At 45.9% G+C, this 20,150-nt stretch overlaps 1 protein-coding gene across 1 annotated transcript in view; it reads right to left on the bottom strand.

Annotated features, from left to right (window-relative positions):
- Positions 1-17,352, bottom strand: part of LOC131260641 (basement membrane-specific heparan sulfate proteoglycan core protein) — a 102,744-nt gene extending 85,392 nt beyond the window's left edge. The window contains exon 1 of the mRNA XM_058262413.1: positions 17,257-17,352. Coding sequence (XP_058118396.1) covers positions 17,257-17,352 — 96 coding nt within the window. The remainder of the gene's footprint in view (positions 1-17,256) is intronic.
- Between the last annotated feature and the right edge of the window lie 2,798 nt (positions 17,353-20,150).

The following is a 20,150-nucleotide window of genomic DNA, read 5'->3' as shown; positions in this document are numbered from 1 at the left end:
TTTCCATTTTGATGATGGATATAAAAACAAATATAATAAAACAACAATTAGCTTTAATACTACTGTTACTAATTGACTGTCAAACTAGGACTAGGGATAACTATTTTTTTCGTGTCTACGACCGTCTTCTGTGAGGAATTTTATTGTATTATTCAAAACAAAGTAAATAGAAACCACTTGAAATTTTGTTATTCAAAAAGAATGAAGTTTTTTAGCGAATATTCTTGTGTAATAAATTGAAATATAATTTCAAGATTAACTACTAGCTAAACCATAGCTTCCGTTGAAAAACTTGGCAAGAAGCTTGCTTCATGTTTGTGACTGCCTGTTTGTAGTAAGCCACGGCAAGTAACGCTCACATCGTAAATTTGCCTCGTAGGTGCAGATATTTGTTGTCGTTTGTCGTTATGCGGAGCCGCGAAAAGAAGTCGACTCGAGAAGTGCATTAAAGTGCATACAAGCACATTGTCAGTCCACTTCTTTCTCCTGCCTTTTTTTACCAGATTTATTTCCTCGTACACTCTTCAGACTCAAGTAAAACCGCGAGCCTTCCGGACCGCATTAGCTGACAAGCCTTTCCAGCGTTTGCATAGGCTGATCTCTACCCGCGTGGTCTTGTTCCCCAACCGACCAACAGACGACGGTGGCTACTCAGACGACAACCAGCGGGCCCCAAAAGAGGGGCGCACAACTAATGAATCGTACGATGGGATGCGTGCCCTTTATTTTGCGAACTTCTGCACGCCCCGCATGCACCACTCCCTTTACTCTGCCCTCTGTTTTCCCCCCGGCCATGGCTCCGTTCAAGGCCAGAGACTCGAGGCGGAGCCCGACTCACTCGACGACCACTTCAAACCCGCAAGAAGCGAACACCTCGCGTCCGGATAAACCCGCTGATTAAACATATTCTTCGTCGTTTTCCGCCAGCCCAGGCGGGGTCGGGCCATCGACGATCGCGCCATTCATGTTTCATGTTGCCGCGCACCGAACCGAACACGATAGCCGTACGCGGGAATGGCCGCTTGGTTTGGGCTCCAAAAGCTGCCTCGTCCGCAGGAAGCGGACTGGTTGGCCTGCGGGAGGGACGCCATTTCAAACAAAACGTGCCCGTACCGTGTCGGACAACAGTGTTGCATGCAGTCGACCGCGAGCGCAAATGTGTTCACCAGAAGGAGCACAACCATTGCCAAACGTCGATGCAACAAACATGGAAAAAGAAAAACAAACGAAAAGTTTCATTAAGAAAATTCATAAATTCAAAGCGTGCGATGCTGTGCTAAGCACGGAATGACATCACGCCGTTGTGTGCATGATTGTTTGCACAAACTGTCTTATTATTTTGACTTTGTTGTCCGATCGACAGCAATTGTAAAAGACAAAAAACATTCTAAATAAAACGCAAACAGGCCGCACCGTCTTCAAATATCATTTTCACGCGCGATTAGACAGCTAAGCCGTGGATCACTGTTTGGCTTAGGAGTACCGGGAAGATATCATTACAGGCAAACACACATAAACGGGTTGCTTACCCTCGCGTCGGAGATTTTGAAGGCGTTAGGCGAAGCTAGACGGTGTTTGCGATTCGTCATTTCTACGTTTGTGACTACCTTAGTGTCTATTTTTGGACAATCACTTGACCTTTGAAGGACTTTTGTGCAGTGAAGAGGGTAGCTATCCATTGATTAATACGTTCATTTAAAACAGTTGCGTTGTAAACGCATGATATTCCTCCGGGAAATCCGAACACTTTGAGAGCATAATTTGTGTGCATAAATTCTAAAGTCAAAATTAAACAATTACGAATGGGTAAACCACGTTTTACTTCTTTTTGAAAATGAACAAACTATTCAGTTATCATAATATTTAATAATTCATATAAAACAGGGGTCGGCAAAGTCCGGCCCGCCAACTGATTTTATCCGGCCCGTAAGAAAATTTTTAGTGGTTCATACAAAAAACCCATCTCAATTTTTATCGGATTTGTCAGGTTTGTTTTCTTGCCAAAAATGAAGATCAAAATTGATCAACGAGGTGTTCCTGTTATATGTAGGGATCCAAAATCAAAATTCAACAAAAACAAGTATGAAAATGTTTTAAAAAGTTTAATGCTAAAATTTCAAATATTTTATCTTTTACCACTTTTTATATAACTTTACTATTTAGAAAGATGATACTCCATTAACAAGGTTATTACTATGAAAATATTCAGTCATCGTTTAAGGTATCCGGCCCGTGTTGCATGCACGGGCCCAGTTTCAGTTTCCTTTGAATCATCTGGCCCTTAAGGGAAATGTATGCCGACCCCTGATATAAAACACAAAGTGTTTCAAGCCAAACATAATGGCATGTCACATGTTTTAAAAGAGACAAATTTATTGTTCATTCTTCCATGACATTCCCTTCAAAATTCCTTTCAACACGAGCGTTTCTTGATTGCTATAATTTCTTATTCAAGCTGGCTGTCAATTAATTTTGATAAACATACTAAATGTGGCTCGATCTACCCTTGGTGGGGCGAACAAGAAGCAAACGAAAAACACTCCCAGTTGCGTTCCCCTCCCGGCTCCCGGCGTTGCCGCGGTAGATTTTCTTCACCCGACGACTTCCGCCGGGACCAAACTGTCCGAGAAGGGGTAGAAATGGGGGGGGGGGGGGGGGGGGATTAATTTTCGCACATCGGTGCACAAACGTTGCAAGTGTTGCGCATCTGTTCGGAATGCACCGCAGCCAACGGACGGGTACGAGGGGAGGGGCATCGATCAACGCATCGCCGGGCCAGGACGTTGGAAGGAAGAACGCGCTTAACAAGCATGAAAAATTCCATGTAGAGCACTGTACGGTCAGTAATAAATTAGGGAAAAAACGTGTTTTCCGCCAAATATCGTTGGAGGTTTTTTGTTTGTGTTGCCTTCCGCCCGGTTTTCTAGTGCTTGTCGTTGAAGCACGATGGTGCTTGAGCCATAGAAACGTCTCAATTACGGCATTCGCAACGGAGTACTCTGGGAATTTTTGTTCAAGAAGCTTAAATATATCATAGTTTGTAAAAAAAAGCTCTATAAGAGCCTTTTATACAGTGGAAACTAATCCTTTAATATTCTTTGGAACGCACAAAACCTTAATGAATATGATTTTTAACCAAAAGCAAAACAAAAATGTCCACATATTGGTTTTACAAACGAATGTTACACGTCGTCAGCAAACTTGTGTATAAAACCGATCAAAGCGCAATCAATTGTTGACAAGAAAAACATAAAAACGGGGACACACAGTTTCCCACCCAGTGTAGATGCACATGTTCCACCGAACGGACTCCCATCATGTGGCCCCATTCTGTGGCTTTATTTCAACATGTTGATACACGGTCGGTCGTCGAAACATTATTGCACATTTTTAAAGTGCTCCGAGTCGGTACCACGACAAATAAAGAATTTGAATTTTCTCAGCGTCCACATTCGGTTCGACGACACAGCGGGTTGCCAGCCTGCTCCTGCCCCAACGTAAATTAAAATAAATCAACCACATATTTCGGGCATTGGGCGAAGGGTGCTAAGCGGGGAAGAGGCGCTGAGTTCACGAACTACAATTCTCTCAACCGCGCGCTGAGCCAGTGTCAACCCTCTTCCACCGTCCCTCGAACCACGCGCCTTCCGTCGGCTTGCAATATTCAAAAACATGCTCATGGTATGCCTGTCGAAATGCATTCAAACGCATTCCTACCACCAGTGTGCGGCGCTCTCCCAAGCGAGCTGCTTGCTTACTCACCTTTTGGTGCAGGTTATATGCCGTTGATCATCTGCAAAAGTTCGGCCTGCCCGATTTGCCCACCACCAAACCGCGCCCGGAACTAAAGGGACCGAGGCGGCATCTTGAACTACTTTTGACGAATGTATACATTTGTTTAGTTGCAGCTAAAAATATGCTGCCATTCGAGAAGCCAAGTTCCTACACGCAGCGAACAAGACTCGAACCGAAACGATCGTGTTCGGGGGAAGAATAACAAATTCGCGCTCGTTGGATGGAAAACCCGACGAACCAACCGTTCGCTGGAAAATTTGGATGACACACACAAAAAACCAAAAATCTCCTACTCTCGCCCAAGATTAATCCGAACATGAGCACGCCAGCGAGGGGGAAGAAACGCGACGCCATTTTTCAACCACTCACAAATAAACAAAGTTTCCCTCTTTCGCAAAACTCGCCGAGGCCTCCCAGGGCGGTAGGTTCATGGTTTCATGAAGGAGTGCAGTAGCAAGCAAGTAGTAAAAAATAGAAACAGATTATAAAACTAACAAAAACAATACCGAACGGCAGCAGGATCCGTGTTCTGGACCGTTTATTTATACCTTTACACACCTCGGCTCTCGGGATGAGTTCTCGCACTCATGGCCATCTCACCTACTGGCCACCATGGCGACTTTCATGTTGTAATTTTCATCGACATAAACCATAAGATTAGGGCCGTGGAACATGTCATGCGTTTTACGTTTAGGGTGTCCCAAATTTCATCCTCATCGCGGGGAGTTTTCCATCGAAATCGACGCCCATTAGCACTACACAAACACTACTGGAGAGTGTCTATCCACGGTGGTGGAAAACTCATGTAACCCCACGTCAACAGTGGTTGGAAAAATCTCGAATGAAATCATCTCCTGTTTTTTTTTCTTCTAGTTTTTTTTTTTTTATTTTTAAACACTCAACGATGGTAAACACGTGTGCCAAAAAGTCTGAACACCCACCAAGGTCATCTAAAAACCCCACAATAGAATGGGGGAATGATGCATAGCAACATTTATCAGCAGCATTTAACACCCATTTTCCTTGGGGCGGCACTTGAGAAATGTTCGAGCGCACGCACGAGATGCTGTTTCTGCTGCTTCTGTTTTAGTTTCCTATTCACAGCTACCACGACCGTCTGCTCACGCGTGCGTGAGTTCCCTTCCGAGAACGAAAAACGTGCCGGATGGAGATGCCTGGTGTTTTGATCAGACATTTTTTGCATTTGTTTTGTTTACGTGCGTAAAGCCAAACGGTTAATTAGCACTCGCTTGAAAGCGGGAAACGTCGTTAAAATCTGCTTTATCATCGTGCCGATTCGGCCTCCGATCGTACCGCGCCCGGACGTTCCACATCTTGATATTAAGAAAACAGATACCAGAGATGCCCTACAGCACATCTTTCGCGAGAGTGAAGATCTTCCACCGTTTGCGTGATCTCATGGGCCAAAAAGATCGCGGTATGTGCGAGTGCGATCCGCATGGGAAATGTGGCGATCGGTGAAACCGCAATCCGCAGCCAGGGTGCCGAGTGTGGTGGCCACAATGGGCCACTGAGTCAACCAGCTACATAGCCCACCCGAGACATAAATAATGGTGTGCTGAGGGACGATACATTCTCCCCCTGCCGAAATTGGGGAAGCGTGTGAAAACTGTGCTCTGCCCCGAATTTTGCGGCATCAAAGCAAATGGGGTTCCTTCCCTATCTACAGGGACATTAACTTTCCACCGTTCACCGATGGTGAATCAGATGGAACACGCTGAAAAGCGGGAAAACGCGAGCGAACCCCGAAACACTCACAAAACGTGAACCAACCGATCGTCTCATGACATCACCATCTTGATGGGAGGAAAAAGGTTCTGAACATGTTCGTACCACATGTTGATACAAGACGGTGCCATCCCTAAGCAGCGATTGAGATTGATGTCGCCAAATTTTAAGAGCAGATCTCGGTTATGTTACCCAGAAGGTTTCATGATTATTTTCTTCTCATGCTTTTTGTCTATGTTGTACTGACAACGTTTGTCTTCGTAGTGATTCACCGAAGTGATTGGAAAGGTTGTCTACAGCGTTGACATGTATTGTAAACCAAGCGGATCATATTCTGTTCAACGAATTATAAATCACAATCACACGTTTTTCCTTATCCGATTTCAAATGAAATTTTTCGGTAGTCCGGGTAGATATCTGAAGCATTTTAATATTCTTGTGCTATGAAAGATTTCCGTTTATTATGGTAAGAAACCTCAGTTTTCCTGCCCGCCATTAAACGACATTTCTCAGAAGTTTAGTGCGGAAATATTTTTAACTTCCGAATCGCCCGGTCTGGGTCGGAATGGCTCCGGTGTTGCGCCGGACGCCGGACGACGACCTACAACGCCGGTCTATTTCGATCGATGCCACGCCGATAAACAATGTCGGCCGGAGCGGACCCGACCCGGTCGGAAGCGATGAATTTAGCCATTAGGTCACCGGCCAGCTGCGCGCGACTGCAGCTTAAATCAATATTTTTCTCCCACGCCCGACGGGCCCCGGTGAAAACAGGCCGATTTTCCGTCGTCCGAAGCGTCCGGACTTCTTGTAGCAACAAACAAAATGGACCCCGCTGCCGATGCTGAGGAAATTCCGTGCCGAGGAAATTCGTGGTCTCTCGTTTCAGTTTTTTTTTTCATTCAAAAAGTCCAGCAAACCCCGAACGGGCAAGTATGCATTCCGGCAGCCGGTTCTCGCTCCTGTTCGGTGTTTTATTTCGCAACTCGAATCCAACGCCTTCGCTAACGGGTTGGTGAGGTTTTATTTTGTCTAGCATCAGTCGCTGGCCATGCGATGCGAGCGCGCGTCTAGTTTTCCTCGCCTGGTGAAAACCCGCCGGAAAACACCAGCCAGTCCGGTCAGATGTGCAATGGTAAGAGAAAAAGGAAAACAAACGAACGGACAACTTGAACCTTTATTGGTGCTTCTGGGATGACGGACTGTTATCGATTTCTAGTCACGATTTTGAAGGACTTCCGTGCAGTTATAACTGTTGAAGTGGCGGTAACAAATTAGAGAGAAAGTAACGTTTTCTTTTTCTGGGGGAAAAATAAAACAACACAAAACACTTCGTTCTTTTATCACGCGCTGACTTTACTGCTATTTTATGACGATTAATAGTGCAAAACTTATTCTTAAACTTTGTCAAATATCTCACTTTACATATCTGATCTTCTGCGTCTGCAGTCTCCGCGATCGTATATTTTCGACACATTATAGCATCGCAAATGGCGACCCGTTTATTTATTACTTCGTTTTTATTATCTTGAACCACATGCAGCATCCTCGTGGAAGGCACAAAGGAACAGAGAGAAAGACAGAGAAAGATCCTGCAAAAGCCATCAACAAGCAATGTAAGTACATTGTGTCAACACAACCCACCCTAGAGGAAAAGCAGTTTATTTACGAACCCTCCCCGCTGTTTGATGGCAACCTTTTTTGGAGCGAATCCAGCGGAGATGGGCTTCCCAACCCCCCGCCTCAGACGGGGTCGGCGCGAGCTAAATCATCATCATTAATTTAATCGCTGCGCGCAATGCGTCGTCGCCTCGTCGACGAGACGGGACCATTATTAAGCGCAACTCGCGAGACTGTTTTATTTGTGCCTATTTCTGTGTGCCGTTCCCGGCACACTGCAGTTTCAACCCGAGAGGGCACAATGTTGCGGTGCACCAAACATTCCCGGGTGCATTCGGGATCGCGCCCAATCGATGACGTAAGCTGTGTGAGTCATGGAATCGATCGTTGTCCATGGCAGGAGCCAAAATTAAAAAGGATACAAAATACGCTGAACCTACCCGCACCCGAACGGTACTTGCTGCGTGCGCTTGGAAATGGTATTGCGTCTTGTAAATGTCAGCCAGCGAATGAAGGAGCGATGTTTGCAAACGTCTTCGGAGTCACAATACTACGCGCGATGATTCAAGTACCAACCGCTGCACGAAGAAAGCAAAAACCGGTCCTCCATCGGGACGAGGAGGGAATGTCGGATCCATCCGGAGGCATAAGCAACACACCCGCAGACAGCCGGGGTGAGTTACAAAATATGCAAATGCATTCGCACTGCAGCAATGCAATTTAACGGTGCATTGTATATTAGCATAGAAAAGAATCAGACGTGCTGGGAAAAGAAAAGGAAAAACTGAGCGTGTGCAGCGTGCAACGTCGATGATGAATGTTTCGCAGCAGAGTATGCGATCGTACTGCCAATGATGGAACCGTGATCGATTAATCCTTCGACCGGTATCAAAGTCGGATAATGTGTGGAATATCGCATCAAACCACCTTCTAATGAATTTCATGGTTGATTTCAAATTACGCCGAGATTAGTTTCAATACTTGTTGATTGAACATTTAAATGCGTATTGTTTCTTAAGCGTTAACACGTTGACTGCCATGTCACCCAAAAGTGAGTGACAGTAAAATTCAGTTTTAAAAAGTTTTTGACCCATAAATAAATGGAAATGCAACATAAAAATTATAGTAATATTTTATATCAATTCTTTGAGAAGCTAAGTTTTTGCTTGGCCTTCAAAAATCGTTGGTTTAATGAATGTTATAACCAAATTATATTAAAAAAGACTGTACTAAAAAAGTGTCCTAAAAACGCTTAGCAGTCAACGTGTTAAACGGGACGGAATCCCTTTAGACCAATTTTTCCTTAGTGGTACATCTAACCCCCATTAAAAAAGAGCTTAAATAATAATCCTGAAGGGCTGCAACTGCACTTCAAAATAAATAATTTTTAACTCCCAGTCAACAACACGCGTGAACGCCAACCGTGCCAATATCAATCTAATTGACCCCGGCCAATTGTGGAAACATTGAGCAGAACACTGTTTCAGTTAAAATAGTGATATTCCTCGACTTTAAAGCGTCCTCGAGTGATGTCAATCGACCACCTCGCCGATCGTGCGTACGCATCAATCAAGCGGCCGCTGCCAACGTGGGGAGAGATTCGATTTGTTCTGGCATGGAAAAACCGAGCCCTTCACCTAGAGGAACCTAAAAAAAGGGGTTCCGACTGCGAGTTGAGCCATCGACAGCAAACGGTCTCATGTTACGGGCGGTAAGATGCATGCTGTCTGGGGCCGGTTTTGCAGCTCAGTTGATGGCGATACGATGCAATCAATCCCGCCAATCCCGTCGGTGGTGCAACTGGCGCGGGGGGCGATCCACCCGGGATCCAAACTCCAAACCGAAAGCCTCCCCACCCCGATGCACCCTGATCGAGAAAGACGATAATCTACTCCAGCCAGTGGTCCGAGACCAGAAAATTAATTGATTCTCACCGCCCACCCGGGGAAAAGGTGAGGTGTCAGGTTAGGTTGGCCCAGTTACTCGGTTCCAAACTCTCCCCGACATCGATTCGGACACCAGAGATCCAAACCCGGAACACACACACAAGCACCGATTTCCTGTTATGGTTGCGCCCTGACAGCTGAGCGCGCGTCACAACATAGAACATAGATATGTCGTGTGCCACGTGGTGGAGAGCGTAACGGAGAAACGGGGCACAAACAATAACGCCCGGGAAGGCCTGAAATCCAGCTACCGGAAAAGAAGAAGCAGTAGAAGGTTCATCTATCACTCTAAGCCAACCTACGGACTGGATTGCGTGCCGGTGGGTGCAATTATTAAGAAAACAATCCGTACGCCAACTTCTGTTCTGGATTACGCTGTTGTGGCATGATTAATGGACCTCAGTCCCCATGAGAAGTCGAAATGAAGTCGCTAGTTCACAATGTTAATATGTGTCACGCGCGTTGTTATGAGTGGGCGACAGGTTTCAAAAGGATTATGTATAACACTTCAAAAGCAGCAGAAATCATATAAAATGAAAAGCCTTCGGAAGATCTGAAGACATTTAATTGTAGATCCAAAGAAATCAACAATAACCTTTCTTTGCGTATCAACAAACAGTATTTTCCACGGTAAATTGATTTTCATCTATTGTTGCCTCGTTTTTCTCTGTGCATCACTGATTGCACACGACACGAAGCGAGAAAATTCCTGCAACGAAAATCTTTCGACCATTTGATAAACAAACTTGCTAACGTTTACACAAGATTTCGCTACAAACAAAATGATTGTAAATCTTTTTTCTCCTCGTCTCGCGCAATCGATGCCTCTTTCCTTCTATTTTTTTTAAATTTTCATACCATGTTTACATTGGTTGCGTTCGAAGAACCAGCGATGACTATGCCTGTGGAAAATCGACTGCATCGTTTTTGGTTGCGTAAATTTTCCGTTTTGCTTTTGAATTTCATCGAAATATGAAAATAAAATTTTCGAATTAAAAGGCTTCTATCAAAATCACCTTCCATCCATAGTGCTTTAAGAACCACTATCTCTCACTCTCTTCTGTGACACCAATATGGAAAGCTGAACAGAACAATCCACAGATTAGTTTACCAAGTTCTAACAGCATAAATCTCGCCAAGCGCTCCGGGGTTCACCTTTTGCTTTCGAATGCAGGCCGTAAAAAAAGCCGAGTCGGGAGATTTGTAGAGGAAAGAATCAATTACAAACTAATTATGTCGCTTAATTTATCTTTATTTTGTAAATAAATTTGAAATCAACCCAACCCTTCCGAGGTGCTTGTCGTGCCGGAAATGGGAGGCCTCAAGTTTCCACACCCAAGGGCGGTATTACTTTTCACCGTTCATTTCCTTCCAGTCGCGGCGCGGGTGGTGATAAATTCATATTAAAATCCCTTAATCGATACGACTGCCGGATGAGTGATGGCACAGGCGACGGCTGGAGTAGGCTGGGAAATGGTTTAATAAATTTTCCGCCTCCAACCTCCGAAGCGCGACGAACCCCGTCGCTCGACACGTGCGGCATGTGTGAAAAGGTAAAAAAAAGGGTGGACACTAGCCGTTTATAAATACCGTACCGTGGGTGACCGTATTGACTGAGATTTTCCCTTGCGTTCTACGGGTGGTTTACGCCATAGCAAGCTCAAAGATGGGGCAAGAGAAAAGTCTTCTTTTTGCTTTAACCCTCCAGCAAACCATTCCTGCACAAGCCCCAGGGTCAGTCAACCGAGTGGATCTGCACGCGCAAACTAACCACCAATTCAAATCGTAAAAACACGTTCATACTGACCGTCTGCTGCCGAAAGTTTACACCGACGTGTAGCTCCTTTCGAAGACGGCCATTTCGGCCGCAGGTACAACAACGCAAAGAATTAATGTTTCCCCGAACGCTCACTCGACTCGGGGATTGTCTTACCCGGTGTCGGCTATAAAAAAGGAAACCATTTCAATCCAACAAGAAACCAGAGGGAAAACCAGAGGATACCATAATCCGTCCAACCGTTGGCTAACCTCTAATGTTAGTGAGAGAGGGGAGAGGTTCCGAAAATGTGTTTCAATCTGGTGCCGGAGGCTGGCGTAATTTGCGAGTGATTATAAAAAAATTCATCATAACATCCGTCCGTCAAGCGGATTTAAATTTCCGTTGAACTTGGGATTATACAGGAAGGTGGAAGTAGAAGAGTTTGTGGTTTGGGCGAAGGAAGCAAGGTTAGGGAAAATTAGGAAAAATTAGAGGTGAAATAAAAAGCTAATTATTTGTTGAATAATTCATCGGTCTCGGCGGGAGGGCCCGGAGTTGCGATGTAGCCATTTGTTCTTGGTGATGAAATTTTCACATTTCCAACCCGAACATTTTTGGCTTCCAAGCAGTAGTTGAGTGTGTTCTTGCAGAATTTGTTCTACATCCTTTTTTATCATTCTTTTCTTTTTCAAGACGAATTAAACATTTGCCAATCTGACCACGCCGGTGCGTGTGCTGACGTAACATGGAGCAACCTTCATCGGCAAAACTCCTTTTAGGAAAGGTTAAATAAACTTCAGCAAATCCACCCACACCCACAAGACGCTCAGATAATCTCATCTTCCAAATCGGCATGAAATATGCAAGAAGAAAGCAAGTGGGTGCACATTATTTGCTAGTTTATTCTCATGAATGAGGTTGAAGCTGGACAAAAGTGAATGGATTCAAATTGGGAAACTACAACTCTGACATCATAGCTGGCAAGAAGCAGAAAAATAAGATATTTTATTTCAATAAGCTGAGCGATTTATTAATTTAGTAGTATCACTAAAAAAATCCATTAAAGTTTGCCGTCGTTGAAATGCTTTGAATGCCTCTGATTTGTTTTTCCTATGAATCATTTATTACTTTGAGGCTATAAATGTTACGATATTTTAATATAATGCACCGTGTTTTGTTGATTTACTATATTCTTTATTCTTTCCAAACAAAAGCATATCGAAAACTGCAAACAAAAAAATTTCTATGCTGAACTAAACCCATGCATAACAATATGAAACTCGTGTCCCACTATTCTCGAACGATACTGAGACGACGTCAACTTTCCTTAAGCGGATCAGCGGCATTCCATAAATTTCAAAAGTGTGAAGCGAATGAGAGATGTTAATTATTAGCGATGTATTCCTAAAGCCGTTTGCCTTCTCCCGTTGCCTTTTTTTTAAACCGCTCGGCGTGATTCACCATCGCTGCCTAATTTCACTAAATTGTCCCCCGCAAAGCAGCCCGGTATCGCAGTTTGCCTCTAGACAGAAAAAAGGGGATAAATAAAACCCCATCCTACACCATCCTCCTAGTCTGACGTCGTCGAGACATCCCGGGGATTGCCCTGGTCCGGGGGGGAGGGACGATGGTGTTGATAATGGTGGATGGTGGTGTCGGTTTTATGGTTGTTTAAATTAATCATCAGCCCACAGGGAGATAACATCTTTAATGTGCAAAGGCCGGCATCGTCGTGCAGCATGACTGTGTTTTTTTTTCTCTACTTTGTTTATGAATACAGGCCATTTAATAATGCACACGTTTATTTTTGGACGGTTCGTATGTAGATTTCGTTGTAGATGGGTTTCGCTACCAACACTACAGAGGCCTTAATTCATTAAACTAGCATTTCGAGTGATTGTAATGATATTCCCATAAACATTTTATTACTTAATTGTTGTGCAATATGCCTTTTTCATGCAATTCAATCAACGCTCAATGACAAAGCTATTTCGGATCAACGTCTATTTGCACGTAAGTGCTAGGCAATTTGTAAATATGTATTAATCAAACTTCGCTGGATCTTCCCATACAATTGTGCTAACTATTTATCTTTGACGTTGTGGTTTTCATTTCACAGTTCATCTTTAAACAGTCCGATTTTTTAGTCCTCTTATCTGTTTGTTTCCGTGAGAAACGTGAGAATTTGCATGTAGCTCCATTGTAGCAACCACGTTTTGTCAAATTTCCTCCATCGCAGCACTGTGCAAATTTGTTTTCAACTTTATCGTGACCTCCTATCACTCATGGTTGACTTATATTTATCGTACATTTACATTCCAAAATACCTCGTCACTCCAGAGGCGACAAAGCTACTTCGCATAGATATACACGACATTAACATCTGTTTTCGATGCGTTTACCATTTGTTTTATCAACCGATGATGGCAATCCGAAGGTGGGGGTGGTACATTTCAATCACCAAATGAGCCACCAATCGAACTGCCTACCAGCTGGTACGAAACGGAAGAAAGAAGACCAGGCTTATCGACGAAAGATTAGGCCGACTGTTGAAAGGAGGGAAAGGTGGTAAAGCAAACCGGCACAAATGTTGTTCTGCGAATTTGTTGATCACTTGAAAAGTATGATGTAATCGAGCCAACTAAGGACAGCTCAGCGTGTCCATGGTTCGAGGTGACAGACTGTTGAAATGTGTCATATTAATAAACATGATGCACTCACTCGCCCCTTCTTACCAAAACAAGATACATTACCAAGAATCGAGAGCCTTCTTTCTTTAGGCTCGTGACAAAATGAAATCATTTTCAGCTGAAACAATTGATGAAATCACGGGTGCTCTATCTAGCGTGAGCAATACTAGGAAAGTAAAGGCGCTGTGCTTCACTCAGCAAAATTGAGATAGTTCTTCACACTGATAACGAGTAACTTCTAAAGAACTTCTATAAAAAAAAACATTGAGTAATAAATTTATTATAGTTTACCGATACATAAAAAAGACGTCAGCTGTCAACGATTCAGTTGCAGGAAAAGCGTGCCCTCCCATATGTAGCTGTAAGTGCAACCCTTTTAATGTCACCGAAGGTGAGAAATAGTGTCAATTCTCGACAGTCTTTAAATCGAACAAATTGATTGGCCGACTCCAGCGGCTTCTGCGGTAATAATATGATAATTAGCCGATCGGCTACGGTCTCGAAATGAAAGACACCGCGGCGTTGGGTTGCTTCAGAAGGCCAACGCCAGGAAAGGGGGAAAGGAAAGGAATAAAAAGGAGGGGAAAAACAAGCCTGTCCCTTGGCAGAAGATAGATTAAAGCGGTGACCAGCGACACGCGCGATCGCATGATCGCCTTCGGCAATGCCATGTGCGCAGCCGAAGACACCGTCCGCTACGTTTGGACGCTATGCGCCATGCCCTTTTACGGTGCCTCTAAATGGTCAGCCGTTGTGGCGGCTTGTGGGTTTTAGTGATCGACCTCGGGTGGCCCTGCTCGGGTTTTTCCTTCTCCCGGTCCAGGGCCACCAGACCCGAAGGCGGGACGCACCAAATATGGCAGTTTTTGCCCCTCTGCAGCGCTAGTGGAAGTCAGCTCGACCGTTGCTTTTTAGGTTGCCCAAGCCGTGTGTGAAGCTTCTTGGGGCGTGAAACCGAGCGTCTCAAAACAGATCAACTCCAATCACAGCCAGCCGATTGTATGAGCACCGACTTCTAGGCACTTCTTTCTCGCGATATCTATTTCTATCCATCAGATTTTAAAAAGGCGATCCCTGCCGTCTCGGGAGCCACCCCAGTGTCAGATTGATTTCTCCTCTTTCACATCTCCGTTAGTAAATGAAAGCATGCTGCAATAAAGTGCGACACTTCCCCCTGTCCGGCCCACGAAACATGCGATCGCCCCGGTTACAATGACCTCGGGTTCGGAAGAGAAGGAAAGCTTATCCTTCAGACATCTCGCTTTATGTTCCTTCTCGGTTTTTATTCCGCTGCTCGTGCACTGAAAAACAAAACCACAGCCAATGTAAATCAGCTAACGCCAGGGGGAGACATGCCGCGAGGGAGGGAAAGGGATCAACGACGACGAGACCTTGCAAACGCCACAAGATGACGCAGCCCGATAGGTACGCCGGCCAACCCGAAGATCAGTGCTCGCGAGCCTCCCCAAAGTCGGCCGGTAAGTTGGGAGCGCTGGGGAGCGTTAATTGAAAACAGGTTCTGAGTTGGTCTGATTCCGTTTAGTATTTTTATTTTTGTCTTTGGCAAAATTAAATGAGAAATGGGCTCAGAACAGCCCAGCAGTAGCAAAGGCGAATCCCAGTGGAGTCGTTGCCGAAGTGGGAATCGTGCAAATAAAAAAAACCCAAATACCTTCACCTTCAGCATTAAATGTTCCGATGCGCGTTCGTAACAGAAATCGCCCGAGGAAGGGAAGAAAATACCAAAAAAACAAAGCCACCAAAAAGCTAATGTGTGGCCTCTGTGTGAACGTGGAACGATCGTGCAAATTGCGAACTCATCGCTCTAAAAAAAAAAAAACGGTCGGAAAACGAAATGGTGCCAAAATGGAAGGTTTTTATTGCTAAATGCATCGGAATAATTTGCAACGGCTCCAGAAATGCATCGCAGCATGCGGTCTCAGCAATTCTCAGCGGCATCGTGTTAATCAATGAGCCATTTTCTTGGAACGACATGGTCGGTAGTAGCCAACATTAGCACTTCATTGCTGATACGATCGTGTTTGGCAAGTTTTACTGCTGAATAAAGCTAACATTCGCGTAAGTTATGTGGTGTTGTTCGGTTGGACTAGCTTATCTACTTCAAACATGCCCTATATAAAGCATTTGTTATCACAGCATAACGTAAATCGATTAGCTTGCATAAGAAGGCATTTTTGTGCTGTTATTTTTCATAAACTATTTTATTGGTCAGCTTGACGCAATAAGGAACTCTATTGAACCCACCGTTATCAGAATTTTATTTTTTCAATTACTTCTATAAACTTCAAACTTGAAGGAAATGAAAGCCTTCAAAAACAAAAACACGAGTTTTCGATTTGTTGCAGCGATAACCAGATAAAGCTAAATAATCCAATTGCCCTTGTTTACCGAAGACGATCACGTTTGTGAATTTTGAACATCCAGATTCGGTGATACGAAAAGAAGCAATGGACAAATATTGTCTGCAGACTTCTCCACCACCACAGATGTAAGATGTAACTTCGTCGGGGGATGGAATTTTCTACGCTTAAGCCCCCGAGCATCAACTGAAACCGACAAACCCGAAAGGGGTAAAGGGCATCAGCATTAGCATCTCTGCCAAGATCAGGAGGTCGCTTAGGCGGCTTGAAGGGAGGATTTTGTCTACAACGTACCGGCAAAGCTCCACCCAAATCCCATCAGTAAATCCCTGAGACTAAAAAACGTTCAAGTCCTAACCCCACCCGCGAGCTGCCGATGCCGATGATGGTGGTGTTGGTGGTGGTACTGATGATGGCGGTTTGTCTTCGACACGCTTTATCTACGGCAACAGCAACACACGTTCTTATCGCGCCCCGATACGGGAATGCGCGTCCGCGCCCGCTTACATCATGCAGCCCCAAAATATGCACCTCTGTGGAGCAGCTGTGGACGAATGCCTTCCACGAATCGGCCGGGAAGGAACGCCGTCTGCATGCCCCCGGGGTCGGCGTTTTTCTATTTGGTTTTCTTTCCCCAAACCAATTTCTTCTCCCAGCTCCCAATCTTATCGAGAACATCGGCTCTAGCGCACAGCGCTCGCGAGCAATCTAAGGTATTTGATTTGTGGGTAATCAAGATCGGAAGCGACCGCGTGGAGAGGGGGATAGATGGCGCTGATGGCGGAGGGTCAGCGAATTGGATCACCCTAGTGGAAAGCGATCGCGAGTAGTGGAGCGCACTCCACGGGCGTACATTGTAGCTACGAGCCTGTCGCGCCACTGAGTCGAAGGTGAAGAATCCAATGTCCCGAGGAGAACTCAACTGAAGTAGTTCAGACGGGCTTAGCGTTTAGGCAATTTGGGTGCACACACACACACACATCCGCATACAGCGGATAGGCTGCACCTGGTGAAGAGCTGTTGAGATACTGATAACCTTTTTTTCTAATTTCATAACGATCCCTTACCACGCGTTCCACCTTACGCTACCCTCAAGGGAACGATACCCCGGAGTTCCTTCGTGCGGGAGCTGCACTCAGGGCCGCCGGATGCAATCCACCCTGGGGCCACTCGAGCACCGAGTCGTGCAAGTGTTCGGCCCGATAAATCAACATCCCAACTGTTTACACTCCAAAAGTGTGGCGACTGTGAGGTGCGTACCCTCGGCACCTTCCTAGAGGGTGTGCTCAGGGCCCGCGTGTACGGCACGCACTTACCTCTGCCTCGACGAGGGCCGGTGATGTTGCATCGCCGATGGTGGCTAGGAGCAGCAGCAGCAGACCCGCCGCCACCGCGCTCCGTACGGCCGCCATTGCCGGGACGGCCAAACCGTGGCTCCTTCGGGGTGGATGGGAACCCTGGGATGGTAGGAACCTTCCGGGGTCTCTACAACCGACCCGCCGACGTACGAGTGTCTCGCAGTTCCGGTTGGAACTCCGGAGGGCTCTCGTTGGCTGCCAATACTTAAAACTGCACTAGGTTTGTTCCGACACTAACACTACACACTCTTACACACTCAAACAAACACTTTATCTAAGGAAAATAATTCACACCAAACCAAACCAAAGATGCCCTCTAAGCTGTAGTAGATTAAGAAAGAAATACTATGTAGTGTGAGCCAGAAATTAATCCTCGAAGTACTCGAAAGGAACAATCTGAGAACTGAATATTCCCTGAAAGTCCTTAAAAATCAGTTATTTATCAGCAATTCAACTATGTAAATTGAAAAATTGTTCCTACCTAGTGAGCAAATTTTGGGGAAAAGTTTAATTTTCAATTCTGACTCAAAACTAGATTCGATAAAATGTGACGATGAATAGAATAAAATATATTTGAACTTGATAGTGTTGTGCGATAGCTCAAAGCGCTTATTTTGAGGGATCCTGGACTTTCGTTCAAATACACTTCCAAAATTGACTATTTATGTTCTTATTTTCGTCGTTTTCAGTGTTTTAATACTATTTCTCTAGTTGAACTTCGCAGTTACTTTCACGATTTTAGGATATCCGTTTAGATCCTAAGTTAACTTGTTCAAAACTTATTGTTATTTCTACCGATCAAACGCCACAGGCAACTACGATCACGAAATTTCCCAACAAGTGTGTCCTACTGTCGGTTACATCAGTAAGGTTGGTTTCTGGAGTAGTTGATCTGCCAATGGGCATAGTTTCCTTTGATGTTTGTATTAATCTTTTTGGGTAGGGGTTGAAAAACACCTTACAATTCTCCCGAAGAGTACATTGTCAACCTCGTGAAAATAACTTCTCCAACGGGGGAAACTAACTATTGCTAGCTTACGTCACGAGATCACGAAAAGTTTCGGGTGTTCACGAAAGCATGAAACCTAGAAAAAAAACACACACACACACACGCGCACAGGGTAGAAAGGAGGCCGGCAACCTCAAGATAAATATTAGCGAACGCTCGCCAACAATGCAACACAAACTAGACGAAGATAGCGATGGCGCGGTGGCGTGCGCACCTACACCGGGCCAACTTCCTTCCGTCCTTCCTGCCCTGGTATCCCGGACGCCCTTTGCCGAAAAAATGCCACCACCTTTCCGAGGTCCGGTTTGTTGTAGGATGGAGCGCGCGCGGTTACGATAACGTGAGTGCCGAGGATAGGAAGAGTTCGATGCGCATCAAGACGTTGCCAAGGTGGTCGCTGGGTGGTTGAGTCCAAAGGGAGTCGAAATTTTTCGGCCGTTCGGCGACGTGCCCTCGAAAGCCCTTCCCGTTTCGGTAAAACGGCATCCGATCGTTCGGTCAAGGCTGGGCTTCAAGAGACCGGTTGTGCGCATCTGTTGTGTGCATCTAATTTTGGCCATCACCTTCGATTCCCGCGCACGGAACGGAACAGTTTCAGATTCGTTGTCCACCCCCCTCGTTGTCTTTTCCACTTGCACGGGCCGGTTTTCCGCCCACGGGGGAAATAGTGACGTTAATGTCTAGACCGGTGGAAGTGCCTTCCGTCAAGCAACTTCCTGACGGTTCGGTGTCTGATGGCGAGGTGGCGTGACATCCCCAACCGATCTTCCCCAAAACGAACCGAGCGCTTCGCGCCACTCCATGACGAGTCAGCGCCTCGTGCGAACATGATCGGTTTCATGACGTGAGACATTGTCAACGCGGACCGGCGGCTTTTCTGCTGACGGGCCTCGCGCCCGGGAAATAGGAGCATAAGTCTGGCGGCTCGGAGGAGTAAAAAGAAAGCAAAAAAAACAACTAATAAATACACACACACACACATGCGTGCGGGCGCACGCTGACACCGACGGTCGCGCGGGAACCGGAGCAAGCGATAAAAGGGCGGACCGACGCCAAGAAGAGGAACCGTAAGAAAAAAATAAAAGCCACCGCGTAACACCCGCGCACACCGGGTCCGCGTGCTAGATATATATTCTCCTCGGGCGCATCATCTGTCCCCATCAAGCCGAAAATACACGCGGCTCACGCAGGTACACCTCACGCACGCACGAACGCATGTACACACACACATATACAGACACTGATATAGATACACGCGGACACCTCTTGCAAAGGGGAGATGGCGACGGAAAAACGGGGAGCGGATGGTACAACTAACCCCAAACAGGAGCACACCGGGAACGCAAAAGGGGAACACCACAGTTGGTGCCACAAAATTGTCGAACCTCACTGGCTGAGCGGCGGCCACGAACTGAGCCGCCAGAACGCATGGGCCGGTGCGCGAACCGTTCGAGGCCGGATCGTCTCAAGACTTGAAATGAACCCCCCGCGGGGAAAGGCTAAGCTCGCGTCACCACAGTATCGCGTTTTTCTCTCGAACGGCTCGCCAGAGAGAACGACTCCCGCCGGTCCAAGCACGTGTTCGACTGTGCCGCTCTCCACTGTCCCATAGCATGTGCGGATGCTGTGGCAGCATGCACGGTATGTTGGTATCCCAAAATTGATCTTAACTCCCGAGTGCATCCAAGCCAGCTCGTGCGTGTTCGTCGACCGAGATGCGATGCACCGATTGGTCCGACAAGCGCACGTGTCCAGCCTCCCGCCCGGGCGGCTAGAAGGTGGAGTTCGCACGACTATGGCGAATTGGCCAAGGAGCCACGCAAGGAGAAACACCCGAACGGGA

This window comes from Anopheles coustani, chromosome 3 (genome assembly GCF_943734705.1).
Source record: "Anopheles coustani chromosome 3, idAnoCousDA_361_x.2, whole genome shotgun sequence".
Taxonomy (NCBI): Eukaryota; Metazoa; Arthropoda; class Insecta; order Diptera; family Culicidae; genus Anopheles; species Anopheles coustani.
The sequence above is the reverse complement of the archived record's forward strand: the minus strand, read 5'-3'. Positions and strand labels throughout refer to the sequence as shown.